The following is a 19124-nucleotide window of genomic DNA, read 5'->3' on the forward strand; positions in this document are numbered from 1 at the left end:
CGACCACTCCCACCCTCCTTGATCATGGCCAACCAAACCCTATCGCCGGTGGTGGACCGGACTGGTAGAACACGGCTACGCGATTCGCTCGAGAAGGCAAAGAGAGGCGAGGGACCGAGTATAGGGCAATGGCTTGAATTTCCTGGGTACTCACTGGCCAAAACGGTAGCGCGGTTGGGGGCAGACGTAGGTGTTTCCAGGTCCCGTTGAATTCTGATTTGCTGACTCTCGTAATGATATTGCAAATTCAGTGGGTCCTCATTGATACGGAACATGGCAACATAACCGACAACGAGATGGCACTTCAGATCGGGGCTGTTTCATCATCTGGGGTGTCGCCTGTTGTGCGTGTAGTTGCGTCAGAGCCCTGGATGATAAAGCGAGCACTGGATTTCGGAGCCCATGCTATCATGGTGCCAATGTGTGAGACCAAGGTACATTAGATGCTCTCAGATAACGCCAATCATCGACTGAAACTGTGGTCCTAGGAACAAGCCGAAGGGATTGTACGGTGTTGCAAGTACCTATCCGCCAGCTGGCCGCAGGGCCTCCGCCCCGTCGGCGCCATGTTCGCCCCTCCTGCGTTCAACCAGACAGACCGAGAGTACTTACTGAGCGCCAACGATAATGTCATGGTTTGCGTGCAAATTGAGAGTCGGAAGGCCGTGGAGAACATCGAGCAGATAGCTAGTGTGGAGGGCATCGACATGCTTTTTATCGGACCCAATGACCTTGCAGCGTCCATGGGATACGTAGCTGCCGATCACGCGTCGATTCCCGAGGTGCAAGAGGCCATCGCACACGTGCTCAAGACCGGTCTCGCAGCCGGAAAGTACGTCGGACATTTTGCGCTCAGCGCCGAAGAGGCGGCCGAGCGGGTCAGGCAGGGGTTCCACTTTGTCAACTGCGGCGCCGACATCGTAGCTCTTACAGCATGGATGACGAGTGAGATGGGAAAGCTGAAGCACCTGGTTGCTGGGGATATGAAACGATTTAAAAAGGAAAGCCTCAACGGCGCAGACACTTAGAATTATTTTTAGATTTTATAGAGAACGATAAGATATAATCCGCTTATAAGTTGGGATCCGTAGAAATCACTCAATTTACGTAGGCATTGCGTAGGAGGACTTGAAGTGTCTCGCTGCGCTGCAGGACCCCTGGATACACTCCGTCCAGCTGGACTAACCGTGTTATACATAACTGAACTTCCTCTGCAGCTCTTGCGTTACGTGATACCTGGAAAGCTTTGAGGCTTCATGTTTTCGTAGTTAGCAATATTCAACTCCATGAAGAGGCAACTTACAGAACAAAACCTGATAGGTAGAGAACATGTACGCAGAACGCAAGATAGTGGGATGGGGGTATATTTGAGCTGATAAGCTCGGAGCCCCTGACGATGCCTCTAGCGGCTGTGATGACTTTACACACACTGCCGCCGGCACCAACGTCTTCGGTTTCAAACATGGTGGCATCGATATCCCATACTTCTATGAGTGGACTGGTCTTTCGTTAATTGCCCAAGAGTAGTAAGAGTAACGGAGATTCGTATGCGATGCTACTCACAGATTCAAGTTGATAACAGCGATGGCGTGGAGCATGAAGGTGAGCGTACACATCGCTAGGTCTACGCCACCATGCTTTTCTGGCTCGTTGGCTGCGAATTTTACCCATGCCGGGATCTTTTCCCGAACCCATTCGGAGAGCTGTGTTTCCAGCATGGCAGCTTGGTTGTCTCCTATCCAGTAGTGTTCAAGGTCGTGGCCCTGAGCATCTCGTAGTCGGTCCTTGGTGGAATAGCTGATTGTATCTAGGATGCGGCAACCTTGGGCTAGGGCGACGAAACCAGCTATCGGCGGCGACTCGCTTCTCGCGAGGCCTTCCCCTAAAGGACTCCTAGTACTAGGGGTCGTGGGGGTATCTTCGGCGATCTCGGGAAGTCGGCAATCGTATTCGGAATCGAGTATACCTGTCGGCCGGCCGAGACAGGTCGACAAGCAGCTATTCAACGTGTACACGCACCACCACACACGTGACCGTGACTGGTCCTGCTCGCTACCTGCGAAATTTATGTGGAGGCCCAGATCCTGGGTCGCCCGGACGGCTTGGCCGGCAAGCCTCCATCCTTCGGTGAGGCGGTTCCAACTAGCAGCGCATGTGGCGAGGATGGCCAGGCACTGGATTTCTTCCAGCCCGCCGCGGCCTAAATTCCGATAATGGTCAAGGAGAGAAACTTCAAAATAGTCTCTCCCATTGGTGTCCTCCTGGTTCTGGCGAGGAACGGCCAGCATGTTGGAAGCACAGGCGTAGACTGCAAAGAGAACGGACCTAAAAGGACTCGGCTCCTGGTTTGTAAGGCTACGGCCCAGATACTCCTCGTACTGGCGGGTAAAAGAACCTTCGTGAAGGATCGGAAACATGGTATTTATTCCCGTTAAAAAGAGATTGACAAGAATATCGCTCATGTAGCGTGGGGGGTGTTTACAATCCCGTAAACCTACACTGCGAAGCGGCGTGGCTTCGTTCGCCCCAAACAATGAGGAGGCCAACAAGTCAGGAAACGTCGGGGTGGTAACACTCGCTGTCTGACATGCTCTGTAATTTTGAAAGATATTCACAGCGAGCGTGTTGCTTGCGCCGCCAATGTACCTGCAGAGTGGTCAATTTGGCTACAACGACGTGCATGAAGCTCGACATTCCGTACCTATAAGTGTTGCTCGCATCTGGTATGAGGTTGCTTATTTCTGCGAGACTTATATCGGGCACGTTATCCTCAGATTCCATTGGATTAATGGTCGTATGGTCTCCATCCGAGTCTCCATCCGCAATGCTGCCTTCCCGGTCGGACAAGCTTGAAGTTCGAACTCTGCTCGCTGGGCGTCGTGGTGAGGCCTGATCGGTTGCCTTGGGCATCTCTTCGAGTCCTTCAACGGCGGTGGAGAGCCGTGTTATCATCTGCTCCATCCGACCGCACAGGCCGTCGAGCCTGTCGTACTGGATGCCCAGGTTAATTGCATCACTGAGATCGTAAGTTAGCCGCCCAGAATATCCATGTAGTGGGGCAATTCCGATCATACCGTCGACTCCTGGCAGCGTTGTCGCTTGCGTCCGAATATATGCATGGAAGCCTACGGTCGCTGCAGAAGCTGCAAGGTGTGGTACCGTTACACTTTTTCTGCACATCTCTTCAATAAAAGCATGGGCATGGGTAGGAGGCTTCACGGACAAACCTTCTTCTTGCGGCAGTTTTCGCATGCTCTCCAGGTTCGAGGCGTACTCCTCGGAGGTGAATGGCCAGGAGAAGACATATTAATGAGCTTCTCTCTAGGATTGTTGCGACGTCTGAATAGCGGGGAAGGTCTCGACATTGAGAGTAGGTCCGCCCCGAACTCAAACGACCATCAGACTCGGACCAAAATCGGACCGGATCTCGGGAAAGTGCATTTGCCGACGTATACGTACACGCCCCTCGGATCTGATCCGCTAGATCCCGGAGATCAAGTGATAAATTGTTTCTAGAACCCTTGGGTATCGAGAGAATCCGGGTGTTTGGCTGTGATTAGTTTATGTTCGCAGATAACACCGGAGTTGACGCTGAGCGACGGGTCTATGACGGTGACTATTGGAACAAGCTGTTCTGTCTTGAATGCGCGAGTTGGTGGCCGAGTAGCGGATACCCTAGTGGCGGTAGAAACGATGACTGATGGCTGTGACAATATCGGGCTGGCAGAAGGTGAGGAGGCCAGGAATTGATGACAAAGCTGCTTCCTGAACTGCCGCCCTCGCCTCATGGCTGATTTTCAGCCACCACCAGCCACTACTCTGCTAATCTCCCCTCTCCTTTACTGATTTCCCCGCAAAAGTCCAAGTCCAGCAGCACCTGTATGGAGACGTAATGCAGCTGCTTGGCCAGAGACGGGCCGTTGTCACCAGAAAGACACATTCCACAGGTAATCAGAGAAAGAAACGGTTCGAGGAAGAGGCTCGGTGCGTAATTATTCAGTTGAGTTTTACCCGTATCGTAGCTTATCTGATGAATTCGGCAGACTTGCCCATGGAGACACAAACGCACTTGGGAGCATTGCGAAGTCGAGGACATCATCAACCTAGAACCTCTCCACAGTCTGAACATATGAATCTTGACGACTACGACTTCGCCGAAAATGTTGCTATGCCAGCAGCTACTCCCGTCGCGCCGGACGCGACAATTAGGCAACAATTGATTTCTCAATTTGGGTCTTCTCCGCACCAAAGAACTCGGGACAAACTCACCCATGTTGCTAGACGTCTACAAGAAACCGGTGTTGACAAGCGACGCGTGAGTGTGAAGTTCATTTATAATCGTTATCAGCTCATGCTCTTTTTTTTCTTCCGCTTCTATATTGGCGCAGGTGGCAGGCAGCTAACGATATTGATCTAATCAGACAGGAAACTTCGAGCGTCCCACTGATTTCTCCAGTCCGATTCCTACTACAGCGGACGGAAATTCCGTGTCCAGCGAGCTCGGTATTGACCCTGATCTCTATGAGTACTGGCTAGATCATTCCGACTCAATCAGTTTCACTCAGATACCTCATCAGCTAGAGCTACCTTGCTTCCTGGACGCCTTCGACATGGAAAACGACCCTATCATTGCTTGCGGCGGCCCTTGTCAGCAAACCTTCTCCCTCTCTCCTTCAAGCTCCCCGGGGACCCCTGACGGACCATTTCCAAAGTTACATGAGCAACATGATGTTCCTCACGCTGGGGAATCCTCCTCCTCGCCAAGATCTGTTTATCGGCAAGCCCTTTCGAGGCCGCATCCAATACCTGATAATGAACGGGGAATTTTCTGGGAATTAACGGATACACGCAACCGGAGACCTCAAGATGTACACCCAGGTTCAGGTCTCTTGGGCGATTCCCCAGATCAGCAATTCATAAACCATCTGAATGGCAATTCGATATTCCCTCCTATTGTAGCAGGATTATACCGTTCGGCGAGCTTCGGCACCACCGGTGACTCTGGGCACGTTAATCCTAGCCAAACTTTCCAGCGAGACTATCCAGTTCTCTCTCCAGGGGCTAACCTGTTGTGGGAAAATATATTTGGTTCCGACGCTCACTCGGAAAATGAAGATGAGGATGGACCACCGTTTTCTAACCATGGTCTGAAATCACCCCGAGATTTTTCGTCCGATATGGACGATTCAGGCATGTACGCCGGCAATGCTGGCCTACAGAGGAATGGATCTCTACCTGTGCAATTCAGCGCACCGGAAGACGCGAGAGGTGACATTTCTGGCGCCTCTTCAGCTGCACCCGAGCGATCTTCTGCCTCCCCTGGCTCCCAAAGTTCCACAGACAACCTGCAAGAAGTTGCCGGGAATCAAGGACATGGGAACACTTGTATCAATTGCTTCACGCAAACCACACCGCTATGGCGTCGGAATCCTGAGGGACGACCTCTTTGCAACGCATGTGGTCTCTTTATGAAAATTTATAGCGATGTCAGGCCTTTAGGCTTGAAACCTAATGGCACCGGGAAATCCAATCGTTGCTCCAGCCGTTGCCGTAAGGCGTGCTCCAAGGCCCGCCCCAAGCGCGGCTCCAGGCGCGGCTCCAACTATGGCTCCAACTGTAGATCCAACCGTAGCTCAGGTGCCGGTTGGCCAGCTGGTGGAGCAAACACCATACCTAAAAGAAGAACGGCGAGGATCCATTGGCCAACGCTTCCGATCCCTTCCCGCGGCAAGAATCCGACATAGCCACGGCTGCATCTGATACCGGAGCCACATCACTGCACACCCATCGGAAAACTGTGCTGGTGGTGATGAAAGCTCCAGTCCACTAATCGGCAGTGCTGCTTCATTAAACATAAGACAAATTTTAATATAATTTATTATATTTATTTCAATTTATAGAATTTCGTGTAAAGTAGGTAAAGCTTCACTTCTTTGATCAGGAGAGCAACCTTTGCTGACGGAAATAAAGATGCCCTTTGTCGCCGGGGAACGGAGGCGAACATGGCTGAGATGCAACAATCTAAGGGACACTCTCCCGGAAACGTGCAAGAGGCAGAGACGGATTTTTTTCGGAGTACGAGCCCCATTCTCCCGCTACAGCCCAAGGGTGCAGCGAACTGCTTCTGAGCAAGTATCTGTTCATCGATCCACCTCCGAGCTCCGTTCATCTGCGGCGGACCCTGGACCAGTTCTACCGCACGGTCGAAGCGATGGAGCCCGGGTTAGGGACCAGGTTGTATCTCGCTGCTTCAAGCGGCGGATTCCTACCGCAACAGTTCCCGCCCTGAATCCACAACTCGGATATTGGAGACAAGCGATGTTTTGCGTCGCCTCTTGGATCGCTTATCACAGCGCGGCGGACCACGAATAAACTTAGTCAACGACCTCGTGTACATCCGGTAGTATTCAGTGATTAACCTGCGTTAGAGCCGTCCATTGGCCCGGTTACACAGTCCCAGGCAGAACCGCTAAGGTAGCCTAAGAAATACTTCCATCAACTTCTCAAACTGAGGACTGCCCAGCCCCGTAACAGCATCCCACCCGCACGTTGCCTCAAACGCCCTGTCTACGCCGCACCCGAAATTATACCCAGTATCCACATCGCGCATAATCTCCTGCTTGAATGCGTATAGGACCGGATTGACAAACCCCACTGTAGTCTTGTTCGCCAACAGCCGTGCGTTGTTCACTCTGGCTAGCATTGATGCGAATACGGGCGCCGAGGCCGAGGTGCCCGTGATACGACGGAGACCGCCGTTGGTCTGCACCAAGAACTCGTGCGCTCTAAGGGAGACATCTGGGTAGCCACGGCCGTTGGGATTGTAGTAGCCTGATGCTGCGAGGTCGCCAAGGTGGGTGTCATTTGTGAGATAGTCGGCGATGTGAGGGGCTTGGAAAGACAGTGCGTCGAATATGGTGCTGAATCCTCCTCCCGAGCTGGCGATGGCCCCAGAGACATTAGCGAAGAGCGCGGCCTCAGGTGGGAACGACGGCTCTGAGGCACTCCACGTCTCGTCAGTCTCCGAGAGCTGTGTACCACCGACGCAGGTAACGTATGGGCAGGAGCAAGGGAAAAGCACACTGAAATGCCCGTGGCCCTGTTGTAGCCCGCCCGTCGCCGGGTTGCGACATTGACCGAGCTGGTCTGTGGTTCCAGTATCGCCCGACGCGGCAACAACGGTGATACCCTGCAGGGAAAGAGTCATGTACTCCTGACACTGCCTCTCAAGGTACTCCTGTGGGAAAGAGGCTTCGTTCCAGCCGTAGGAGATACTGATGACCTTTGGAGGCGTATAGACTCCGCAATCGGATGCATTGTATCCTCCTGGAAGCGGATCGGGATAGACAGGGTCGTATTGTGGATTCAGGCCTGTCTCACAGTACTCGCGTGAGAAGGCCGCAAGCATCGTGTTGAGGTTGCCACCGATTAACCTGTCCCCGACCTTGGCAAATGGCAAATGTTAGCACCACGGTCTTCTCTCCAGCGGGTCCCATGGGCAATTCCATGTTACTAATTTCGTCTACACACGCAGTAAACAAAGTATGGCAAGTCTTACCTGAATGTTAGTCACGGGATGCGGATATGTCAGGGCCATCGTGTACTCGTGGTCCAGATTGGCTTCCAGGTTGAACAACCAACTTAGATTCGTTGTTAGACGATATCCTCCATTTATCTCGAGCACCTCTGGCCGCCGTCCCACGATCTCCGGCTGAAATCTGGAGAAAAACGCGTCCAGGTCAGCGGGAATCCAGGTTGCCATGGACGGAAGGAACACTCCAAATGATGAGTTTGGATGGATAGGCTCTGCAGGGTTGAGTTTTGGGAAGCCATACAGGTGGCGGAGGCAATCCGGGGTGGCCCAATCGTGGCAGTTAACTGGGAGGGCGGATGAGTTGGATTGCCCGTTTGACAGGAACGCTGTAGCCTGTGACTTGGGTCTTACCATAGACCCTGTGACGTACCCAGCAGCGGACCGCTGACCAGAAACTGACCTACGATAAGACGAAGGTTCCGCAGGTGTGACGAAGTCAACCATGTCAGATATCGATCGAGGTAGATAATAGGTGTCAGCCATCACCCAGGAAGTCTCGTCATTCCCGAATTCAAGTAAATCGGTCTTCAAAAGTGAATTCGCTTGGCTAACGTTGGCTTCGAAGATAATATGACCAAAACCTCGAGATATGCCTGCCATAGAGATACCTGAATCGATGAGCCATTGAACAACCGAGTGTACCGCTTCTTCCGGAGGTGACAGCAACTCGTCTACTTCACGAGCTGTTAGCCATTGACCATATGTGTTCGATTCAGGATCTGAGAGGCTTCTCAGTATGCGTTCTGCATGGGACACCTGCTCGGATGGAGTTTTTAAGGTAATATCTATGTGAAGAATTCGGTCCACGTGTGGCTTATGGGGTGGTCCATGGGGATATGAAGTAAGTATGGAGTTAACTGTATGAGTAACCAAGGATTCTGATGATCCAGCGGTAGAGTACGATGTTAAGGCAAGCCATGGCAGTGAGAGTAAAGGGATGACGATGGTGAACTTCATGGTATCTTGCTCTATGATACCGTGAACTTTGTAGGGAGATGGGAATAGAGAGAAGGATGGAAATGGTTGAGCGGGCAAGCGATTGGTTGGCAGGCCGATTGGTGGATGCATGTTTCGAATGGAGTCGGACCAGAGCGCAGGCCAGGAGCTTTATTGCCCGGATTCTCGCAACACGGAGAGCTTGATCAAAATATAATCACCATAATACACCACAGAAGCCAGCTCACACCATGTGATGCATGACACAAGCTAGCGAGCTCACATTATATGATTATATGATACGCCACACAAGCCAGATGACATTGTGTAATGCACCACAATACACTACACAAGCCAGCTCACACAATGCGATGCATGATACAAGCCGGCTAGCTCACATTATATGATTATATGATACACCATGCAAGCTAACCTATATTGTGTAATGCACCATAATACACTACACAAGCCAGCTCACACCATGTGATGTATGATATAACCTAGCCAGCTCATATATCTCACCGTCAAAGGGCTGGTGCTATACGACGCGCACGACGGCAGTCACCTCTTTTCTAATCATATGGCTGAATCGTGTCCTATGGGTTACGTTACACTCCCGCCCCTACGCCTCGATTTGTTTCGCAAATGCTACCCCACGATGGGTGCCAGGGAATCTATCATCAAGCTCTTGTACTATCCGACGTGGGCTACAACAGTCATCAGTGACAATACAGTCAATTCTCTATCTCTGAAGTCCTACAAAAAGCACACCGGTTCAAAAAGAGGCACTATTAACGCTTACTCAAACGGGGAATATGCAGTATTACTGTCTCTGTGCGTGCCGAACGAGAAACATTGCTGTTATGTAGTGTAGATAGATAATAGACCATGAGAAATACTACGATTATCCGTCTAGGAGTTGGACCAAAACGCGGGATCCAATCTATTCGGCCAATCTATGTCAAATGATGTTGTTCGTGGATTGTCAAATGATCAAGCCTTCGAAAACGAACTCGGAGAACAGATGCTTGGACTTCCTGGGCGGTTCTATAGGATAGAAATGTTTGGTCTAACGAGCTGAACGGAATATAAAAATCATCAATGCCTATCTCGTCATCCAAATCATTCGGCTCTATCCTGACAATCTCTCTTCCAGCACCCGAACTAGCTCATCTCGGAAAAAAAAATTGTCTTTACTCTTCCATCCTTATCCAATACTTCCAACATGCACGTATCCGCGATTATTGCCGTGGCTTTCTTGGGCACTGCCCTTGGAATTCCCGTTCAGGAATCGCCAGCTACAGATAGCAAGGAGAAAAGAGTGAGTTCACAGCCGTTTCGCAACTGACCCTTTACCATAGCGTTTGAAGCTCAAATACTTGGAAACCGCGTGGCTAATGTTATCCTAGGGCTTCACCCCTGTGAGTTGCGGCTGTCTTAGGTTCCGATAGACAGCTTGTTACTAATGGACCCGTCTAGGAGGCCTGTACTGGATTGTGCGCAGGACCTTGTGCCGCGAATGCCCTTTTTTGTTTTACCTGCACTACTATCTGTAACGGTTTGACCGAAGATGGCGGCGAAGTTGACCCTGAGACCATTGTCGATGCTTTGAACCTTGGGACCTCTGGTGTCGAGGTTTGAAGGGATCGTTGCAGGTTTAGCTGAAAAGTGCGAGATGGGGTATATCTGAGGATATTTGAGGAGTGGCGAATGATATTTTGAGCCAGAGGAACGACGCATAGCAATATTGGACGTAATTCTCCCGTCCAGATCGATGTCTGTACGCCCGCCGTGGCTTCAATACTAGTTGGTCTATATTTTCTGCAGAAGGTGTTTTCTGTGTAAATGCCCTAAAGGATGCATGCACCCAACCAGGGCTCGCTTGAGTGGCGGAGTCTTAAAAAAGGAACGCTCGAAGCAAATCGCTATTAGACACCGTCAGCGTTGAGGTTGTGCCTCATACCCAGTCTCTTTCCTGTTGTTGACTTTGACTAAGAAGGGGCCCCGAGAAGCCTCTCGGTTGATGGCGAATACTGAGGGAGGAAGAGGATTCTCAAGAGGAGACTGGTTGGGTTCAAGTATATTTAAGGAAGGGAGGACTGGAAGATGATTTGGGTCTCCAGTGTTACCTAGATGATGAAGATAGGGTTATTAGTACTAAGAGGAACTTACGGACTTCCTGGAATGGAAGGTCGCCGGAAGAACAGATTCGCTAGAGAATAGGAAGAGAGGAATGTAGTGGTTCTTTTCTCAGAAGAATGTAGTAGTGTCTCTCTCTTATTTCCTGCAACCATTAGAAAATGAATGCGGGAGACAGACAAGTCCGTCAATATACTCGTATCCACCCCAGAATCTGCTTGTTTGACACGTGATCATTCGAATTACCCGATGCCATGGGACTAACTTGGGGGCTGATACGAGTATATTGACAGACTTGTGTGTCTATCGAGCTTGTGTCGGGTGCGAGGACTACCATATATGTAATCAGGGATTCAATAGTATCTTCGGGACTTCCGCAGAGCAGGGCATGAACCCTGGCGTTGGGAGCCTGCTTGGCAGACGTCCCAACCCTGGTTTGAGCTCCCAGGACACGTCTGGTGCTGTAAAATACGACTGCAGCAGCGCTCGTTGCTCTGAACCGCCGCAGAACCCCTACACTCTCGTGAATCAGGATTTCTCCAGCAGCCACGGACCCTCATCGCATCAAAACCACAGGGTCGCGCGCCCGAGATCTGCAGATCTCTCATACCCTATCGCACCGCTGGTGGCTGCATGCCATTAGAGTGGGGGAACCGGCGTCTTCACATCCGTCCGCTAATCCCCGCCGGCAGGGGAACGGCCTCGAGCTCAAATTACGGGAGGTTGCATCGGAAAATTGTCCATTAGTTCGCCACGCGGGTGCGCATGAGGGTGTTCATGACTCCTCTCCGCCCAAAACGGCAGGACCTAGTCAAGCAGCCGGCGCAGGCCGAGCACTCGGGTAAGTCTTCCGCAGCAATTAAGGAACCCACCTGTCTAACAAATCTCCAGATCGCTCGGATACTCCTAAAGCTGGGTGCTGACGTCGGCGCTTTCGCGGCTCCAGTCCCAAATGCACCGCACTCGAAGCGGCCACTAAGCATGAGCGTCCTGATCGTCCTGATCTCATTCACCTACTGCTTTATATGGTGGTAATATGCCAAGTGTTGAGCATCGATGCGAAAGAGCGAAAGAGTAGCCAGGTTAGCGTCTCGAGCCCGGCACGCCACCCTGATAGAGATGCTCCGGAAGTGGGAAAACCCAAGTGAAGAAATTACGCGCTATCGCTGAATACGCATCGTATAAGGGCTAGACGCAACAACGATTAAAGTTACCACAGCTAGGCTACCATCGTTTCGTTACATTTTGGATAGAGATCGATGATTTACCTAAGCGGGGTGGAGTTATACAGAGAAATGAGTAAGGAATCAACGGCCAAAGGAATTCTGTTTGTGGCGTTGATCTCATATCACGGGCGGCATGTCAGCTCGGGTCCATCCGAGAAGAATTGTGCAAGGGCCGGGCGTCTGAGAGCCAGGTCCAATATGATACGTCGTAGCGCTCACTAGTCGTCGTAGGCTATCTTCAGCGGACCTCTTATGTCTCCCGGTACTTCGAGAAATTAAGGCGTAACCGTTATACCCTCTTGAAGTGCTTCATCTCAAGTTGAGCCTCACGTACTTGTCCACTTCCCTTCGGGACCCGGGAGAGCGTGCTCTGGTAGCGATCCCCTGCCAAACTCTCCATTCTGAACCCCGGTTAGTAATGCGCTGGAGTCCCTTACACAAGCTCGCCAGGGTCGCCCTCGCCGCCCCCAGCTTATTGGTCAAAGGGGAGGTAATCTTCACCACCTGTCTGCATCGAACATGAGATGTATCGCTGTCGGAATCTCCTGTTCTCACCTATCATTAATACTTGTGTCGAAGCACACAAAGTGGAGTGCTGAACAGCGGAGAACTCACCCAGCGAGCGTAACCGTCGCTCAAGTTCAAGGCGCAGCCGGAGTTTGCAAAGTAGGCTAAGACTATGCCCATGTAAACAGCGCCGGTAAAGAAACAAGTCGCGAGACCCCTCACAGAGGCAGGGGCGATCTCTGTCAAATAGACCGGGGCAGCAACTGTGGTCTGGCCCACACCAAGGCCAGCGATGAACCTCCCTGCGTTGACTGCAACCAGGCTGCCATTATTACCCATGAAGATGGCGATGCCGAGAATCCACAGGAGACACAGCTGCCTGGTGGCCCACAGACGACCGATGCGGTCGCAGACCAGAAATGCGCTGCGAGAGGTAGATAGGTCAGCCAGTGTCGAAAGACCAGAGAGTGTGTGCGACGGCGGACGGGGAATTGGGATACATACAGGAAAGCACCGCCAACACTGCCTATGTTGACCATTGCGACGACATTTCCCTTGATGCTTGCAAGCTCTTCGGGTGTCTCGTGGTCAATACCGACCAGATTTTGAAAGGTTTGAAGTAATTCAGGACCGGATTAGATTTCGCCATTGGGCAGCACGTCTATGGCAGAGGGTAGGAAACTGAACCATGAAGCCGTAACCTCGTCTTATATGGTATGTCGACGGGAGCTGGACCACTTCTGCGCGAAGTATCATTTGTATACATCTGCCGAATAACCCCAGCTTTTTTGGGGGGGCCTCGATTGGAGAAGCCGGGGCCCCGAGGTGCGTGCGTGTGCAACAACTATCGTTCACAGCAGCGCAATCAGACTGATGTTGAATGATTAGTGGTGGGAAGGAGTGAAGTGTGCGCCAGTCGGCTGAAGTGGATCTCTTCGCTACATTGCCGATGAGAGAGTCATAGCGGGAGGAATATGTAGAACCGTAGCTCCATTGGAACTTGAAATATGAGGCAGGAACCCTGGGGAAAACGTCGGCAAATGGGGAAATGAGCCAATGTTTAATGATATGACAAAAAAAAAAGGCGGAAACGGTGTAATTCCTGTTTTGCCCATGATGAGGACGCCGGCGGCTCGAAGCGCGGCGACACAGGTGGCATCTGGGCCAAATGCCGGTTCATCTCGGTATATTGGTGAAGCGTAACGTGTTAGCATATCTGCTGAAGAAATAAGTTTTGACTGACGGTCTTGGGCAAGGAAAGCAGGGAGTACAGCGTTTACCTTTGGTGAGCAAGACGTCTTTGATGCCAACGGGGATGCCATGGAGTGGACCTCGGTCTGCTGGAAGAATCTTGTCAAGATTTCTGGCTTGGGAAAGCACTAAACAGGGATCAAGGTATGCCCAGGCGCGCACAACGGGATCCTGTTCTTTGATGTGTTGGAGCAGTGCATTTGCGAACTCGACGGAGATGCGGCCTTGTCGGATCAAAGCGGAAGTTTTCGGGCCGATAGACGGTGCAGCGGCGGTTTAACTAGGCGCGCTGTTCCGTGGCTATTGAGGCCTCCGGATTCTACGAGGACCGTCATTATCAATACGTCCCAGCTGGTGGAGCAGGAGGAGAAAAGAGGGAGAGGAGCGCGATCACGCCCAAGATAAAAGCGACATGCACGACGACCACGGAAGATTGGCTTTACTAGTTTCTTTCGCTTTTTTAAGCCTGGCACTTCTGTTAAGACAAGACCCTTGAGAGGTCTTGCTTAAGTAGACTTACAGCCGGGATATGAGATCGTCATTTGGTGGCCTACCATACATGTTGTGTTGCAGGAGAGATCTTGTTGGTCCAAAGACTTATACCCAGTGCAGAGCAAGAGGGAGATAGCGCAAGAAGCCCTCGGAAGTAAAGCTTATCGAGTCTACATCTTAGGCTTCAGATGCCATCTCGAACTTTTCATCTTGACGAGATCACATTGCACAGAGACATTACAGCGGCTTCCCCACAGGCCAAGCAAGAGGGGGCTAACCCAAAAAAAAGGGGCTAGCCCCCAAAAAAGAGGGCTAATCCGCCAGGTTGAAACCTGGGGAAGCTTCCCCGCATCGTGAGGGCTGGCCATGTGGACCTCTCTGGGACAGCTTTGCTCCCAAGTATTTCAGCTTATTCCTGATGCTTGGCATCTTCACCATCACTGCGAGCACATTTGCTTGGATCGCCACTTCTATTCCTCGGCCTCCCGCGAAGAGAGCTGCCGCCTACGTTATTATCATCAGCGTGGCTAACAGTTCAGCGCCTGGACCTCGTTCATCTACTTCGGTCCCAGGTACACGCTAGTAATAGGCGTAAATATTGGCTTGACGGTCGGTGCTGCCCTCTGCGGCATTGCGCTTCGTTTCATCCTCATCAGGCGTAACAAGCAACTAGCACGCCTGGACGATCCGAATAGCGTCCTGACCGAGAATGAAATTCAGAAGTTGCAGCGCACGGCCGCCAATCAAGGCACTGATGCCATTGATGCCGCCGCGGAAAGGAGGCTGCAGCAGGGGTTCCGGTACGCGTTATAATTCACCTCTAAAACTCTCGGCGAAGGGACTTTTCGTGACAGTAGAAGGAGTTATGCCCCTCGCAAAAATTCGTCTTCGAAGCGTGGAGGCAGGGAGCTGCCGAAGGGCTTGGGAGATTGGCTCAGGCGGGGGCCTAGTTGAGGATGTCCTCATTTCGGTAGGAACCAAACGCCGGTTTTTATCTCTGGTTGCAGTAGTGGAATATCTTTGATGAGGCCTTCTTACCTCTTAATAGAAAATGTTTCCAAACGTGAGCCGTTATACAAGAGCTAAGGAACTATCCATCGTACGATTCCCTAAGGTTCTGGCATCGTTGTCTGAGGGGTAAATTAGGATGTGGACCAAACCTCCAGGTCACAAGGCATACGTTGCAGGATTTGATTTAACATAGGCACACATTTCCGCGCTCATTACTACTTAGATGCGGGTTTGTGCGTTTTGCTGTCGTCCTTCACCCAGTACGCTCTACTTGCGTCTAACGATCCTAGGAAGCAACTACATAACGCGTCCCCTGGTCCATGATTCTCACCATCCATCTCTCTCCGCGCAGAAACCAGGATGTTCGCAATCACAGGCGATCTCGGCCTTTGTCTTAGGTTTATTTTGACAACGCCTGCTAACTCACGCGGTACCAGGACATGAAGAACAAACTGCTTGTGAGAGAGACTTGGTCCCATTGGCTTTCGATCCCGTTCTGCGGTGCCAATCTCCGAACGCGGGTCTAATTCCCCGGACGAGCCCCAACCAGACATACCCCGGATTTGGTAGCGCCCCAAAGTACTTGTTACTTTACCCCTACGCCGGGCACAAAATTCTCCGAGCCCCACAACTCGACGGCGGCAATTTCGGAAGCTGGTTTACACGGCTGGAGCCCACAAATCGATTAAATATCGGCAGACTACTCGACGATGCTACCGATTTTTACACTCTTCTTGCGCTGGAATTTCGTTTAGATCTGAATGGCACGACCAAGGAAGCGCACATTACTTCGTATGGTGCGTTTTGTAGCGATAGACAAGCAGGGGTCCGATCCAGAGGTTGGTTATCCTGAACAGCAACTTCCTGATTGAGCCAACCATGCAGCAGGAGACCAGGGGAAAGGGTAAAGGGTGGATAACCACGCTGCGAGGAAAAAGATCTCCATCTCGGAAAAGTGGCACGCTCCGAAAGTTTCCTACATAGGATCCGGAATGCGAAGTATGGAGCTTGCGTCAGCTAATAATGCCCATAGTTAGCCCATCCTATATTGTTACTTCCATTCTGTTGGAAGGTGGTGGTTCTTGTAGTTTCTCGTTCCTTTCTTTCTTTGCCTCCGCCCGGACCCATCAAATTGAGGGAACTGCTAGGCCCGCCAACATATTATATAGGCCCAGACATTAAATCCCTCCCCGCCATTTACCCCCGATGATGCTGGTCCTTGTACGTCAGGCGGACTCGGATCGCAGCATGGGATTAGCATCCTAGACAGACTCCGGAGGTTGCCACCCTTGGCGGAATGCCGAGTCTGAGCCTTCGGTGTATTTTGATGACAATGCCAGCGCTTAAACGCTGTTCTCCCCACACTATTACCCCAGAAATCGTCGGTTTCCCCGCAATCTAGCCATTTAGCTTAATGCAACACTAAAGTCGCATCTCAATCCTGTGTCTATTTATATGTGAAGTTACCTCTCTTTAATCCTTCCTCCGTTCCCTTCAAGTTGGGTATAGAAGCCTAGTCTTTCTTTACGCGAGCTATTGATCGAGGAAACGTCTAATCAACAATGGCTACCAACAGCGATAAGTTGGTCCCCCATACACAACATGAAGATGACCCCGAATCTCTTGAGCTCAAAGCGAGTAAAGTCCAGGCACGCGCACCAGTAATTCAATGCCCACCTCATACGACAGAACGCAAATTGGTGGCCAAGATTGATCTTCATGTCATTCCGTTCCTCAGCATCATGTATCTCCTGGCTTTCCTCGGTGAGTAACACATTGTACCCCAACAGAATAACAATGCTAACAATTGATGGTGATAGATCGAGTCAATATATCCAACGCTAATGTGTTTGGTTTGTCGGGAGAATTACACCTCGACGGCACCCGTTACAACAATGCTCTCGTCATCTTCTTTGTTCCATACATCTTATTCGAGATCCCATCAAACATTCTTCTCAAGTGATTTAAGCCGAGCGTCTGGCTTAGTGGCAATATGATCCTCTTCGGCCTAGTTACCTTGGTACAAGGGTTCGTTCAAAATTATAGTGGATTAATGGCAACTCGCTTTTTTCTGGGTCTGTTTGAGGCGGGTATGGTTCCCGGAGGTATGTCGCAAAATATTCAAAAGCGTTGCGTTTTACTCCGAAGACGCTGGTTAATGACTGTTTTTGTGACATTCTACCTGCTTGGCATGTGGTATCGTCGTCACGAAGCCCAAAAACGATTCTCATTCTTTTTCTCTAGCACCAGTCTTGCGGGAGCTTTTGGAGGTCTACTGGCAGCTGCCATCGGCAAAATGCAAGGCGTACGAGGTTACAGCGGTTGGCGTTGGATCTTCATTATCGAGGGAGCTCTCACGGTGGTCTTTGGGTTCGGGTTTTACTTCTTTCTGCCTGACTTCCCCGAAGACACCAAGTGGCTCACTGAAGAGGAGAGAATCTACGCCTCTGCACGGCTTCATATCGAGCAAGGCCGCTCTAACGCAGAGCGACCTGTCATATTTAAGGATATCACCAAGACGCTGCGAGATCACAGGGTCTTTCTCGGAGGCCTCATGTATTTTGCCTTGGTTGTTCCTATCTACGGATATGCCTACTTCGCACCAGCTATCATTCAAACGTATGGGTACGGTTCTATTCAGACCCAGCTGCATAGCGTCCCGCCTTGGGCAGTCTCCTTCGGCGTCTCTATGATTGTTGCATTTCTATCCGACAAAACACAACATCGAGCTGGATTTGCGATTGGTTCTATCTGCATTTGCGTCACCGGTTTCACTATCTTACTCGCTGGCAGCAACAGAGACCTCAAGTATGGCGCACTTTTTCTAGCTGTCAGCGGTGCATACACCACTGCACCCATCTTAGCCTGTTGGTTCAACATGAACCTTGGAGGCCACCAGAGGCGATCTGTCGGCAGCGCATGGCAAGTAGCCTTTGGGAATATTGGCAGCATTATAGCCGTATATACCTTTAGAAAAGAGGATGCTCCGAGGTATGTTTCTGGCAACGCTATGTGCATTGCTTTCGCCGCATTTGCCGCTATTTGTTGTAGCCTATACGGTATGGCCTGCCTGCTCGAGAATAAGAAGAGGGATAGAAGCTCGCAGGGAGAGACCCTAACGGAGGAAGAAAAGGCAGAATTAGGAGACATGTCACCAGAGTATAGATATCTACTTTAAAGTTATAAGTAGGATATCTCACAATCACAGCGGTCAAAGGAGGCCCGCAATCTAGGCTTTCTTTAAACTATTTTGTGATATTATCGGGGATTCCGTCAAAATGTGCAGACTCTTAGCCTACTACATGTAAATCTCACCGATGGGTCGTGGAGGCCTACCTTCAGGACGCTAAGTCGGGCAAGATATCACTCTTATCTTCATCTATAGAGCCACCGATTGCTACGTGTTGAATGACTTGTTTAACTCTACTTCTCTAGTGATAGGACATCCTACTACGTGTGGCATCTTTCAGCAGTGTCGCGGAACAATGACTGGACCCTTCTCCTTGTATTTATCGAAGTCTTCTTTGGAGTTGAAGGCTCTCTTGCGGTCTGTGCAGCTTAATTAATTGTAGTACTCAGTCTCTCTTATAGACTGGACTATACGGCACGTAATTGTGCGCCCAAGGAAATATTTGGGTATATCTTCCAATGGTATACAACAGCCTCTCAATTCGAGAAGTTTTCGGTATCCTCAGGTGGCCATAGCCTTGCCGCGTTGGAGCGTGGGTGCTTTGATTGAGGACGGCGCTGCCGCCCCCGCCGGGCTGCCGAGACTGCTCATAGCACTCTCTGCAGAATCGTGTTTCGGATTGCGTAACATCTATGACCACATATTCCTTCTCCTTTCAAAACTCATAATCTTTGTGCAAGGATATAAACGAAGGATTTCCAACGCCATATGCCATGAAATAACATCCCGCACCATTTCCGTTTAACAATGACCCAAGTTAACTAGGAATTCACCACAC

The 19124-nt window shown here is 50.8% G+C and overlaps 6 protein-coding genes and 1 pseudogene across 6 annotated transcripts; 4 read left to right on the plus strand and 3 right to left on the minus strand.

The window, feature by feature from the left end:
• Nucleotides 1-24: 24 nt before the first annotated feature.
• On the plus strand, nucleotides 25-1028 carry SAPIO_CDS0340 (uncharacterized protein; the record flags this gene model as incomplete). The annotated part of the gene is made up of 3 exons (XM_016783145.1): nucleotides 25-186; nucleotides 252-344; nucleotides 489-1028. 3 exons carry the CDS (start codon nucleotides 25-27, stop codon nucleotides 1026-1028), a joined length of 795 nt encoding a protein of 264 aa, XP_016646345.1.
• A 197-nt stretch (nucleotides 1029-1225) lies between these two features.
• SAPIO_CDS0341 (uncharacterized protein) lies at nucleotides 1226-3072 on the minus strand (the record flags this gene model as incomplete). The annotated part of the gene is made up of 5 exons (XM_016783146.1): nucleotides 1226-1244; nucleotides 1304-1498; nucleotides 1564-2378; nucleotides 2499-2646; nucleotides 2702-3072. The coding sequence occupies 5 exons, from the start codon at nucleotides 3070-3072 to the stop codon at nucleotides 1226-1228; spliced, it is 1548 nt and encodes a 515-aa protein (XP_016646346.1).
• A 3397-nt stretch (nucleotides 3073-6469) lies between these two features.
• On the minus strand, nucleotides 6470-7408 carry SAPIO_CDS0342 (annotated as a pseudogene; the record flags this gene model as incomplete).
• A 2347-nt stretch (nucleotides 7409-9755) lies between these two features.
• On the plus strand, nucleotides 9756-10171 carry SAPIO_CDS0343 (uncharacterized protein; the record flags this gene model as incomplete). Its single annotated transcript, XM_016783147.1, has 3 exons — nucleotides 9756-9851; nucleotides 9940-9951; nucleotides 10010-10171. 3 exons carry the CDS (start codon nucleotides 9756-9758, stop codon nucleotides 10169-10171), a joined length of 270 nt encoding a protein of 89 aa, XP_016646347.1.
• Nucleotides 10172-12113: 1942 nt separating this feature from the next.
• On the minus strand, nucleotides 12114-12941 carry SAPIO_CDS0344 (uncharacterized protein; the record flags this gene model as incomplete). The annotated part of the gene is made up of 4 exons (XM_016783148.1): nucleotides 12114-12160; nucleotides 12230-12296; nucleotides 12511-12826; nucleotides 12907-12941. The coding sequence occupies 4 exons, from the start codon at nucleotides 12939-12941 to the stop codon at nucleotides 12114-12116; spliced, it is 465 nt and encodes a 154-aa protein (XP_016646348.1).
• A 3777-nt stretch (nucleotides 12942-16718) lies between these two features.
• Nucleotides 16719-17119, plus strand: SAPIO_CDS0345 (uncharacterized protein; the record flags this gene model as incomplete). Its single annotated transcript, XM_016783149.1, has 2 exons — nucleotides 16719-16920; nucleotides 16977-17119. 2 exons carry the CDS (start codon nucleotides 16719-16721, stop codon nucleotides 17117-17119), a joined length of 345 nt encoding a protein of 114 aa, XP_016646349.1.
• A 333-nt stretch (nucleotides 17120-17452) lies between these two features.
• SAPIO_CDS0346 (Uncharacterized protein) lies at nucleotides 17453-18334 on the plus strand (the record flags this gene model as incomplete). Its single annotated transcript, XM_016783150.1, has 2 exons — nucleotides 17453-18147; nucleotides 18208-18334. The coding sequence occupies 2 exons, from the start codon at nucleotides 17453-17455 to the stop codon at nucleotides 18332-18334; spliced, it is 822 nt and encodes a 273-aa protein (XP_016646350.1).
• Nucleotides 18335-19124: the final 790 nt, after the last annotated feature.

The sequence above is a fragment of the Scedosporium apiospermum genome, assembly GCF_000732125.1.
Source record: "Scedosporium apiospermum strain IHEM 14462 chromosome Unknown SEQ_SAPIO_0022, whole genome shotgun sequence".
Classification (NCBI taxonomy): domain Eukaryota; kingdom Fungi; phylum Ascomycota; class Sordariomycetes; order Microascales; family Microascaceae; genus Scedosporium; species Scedosporium apiospermum.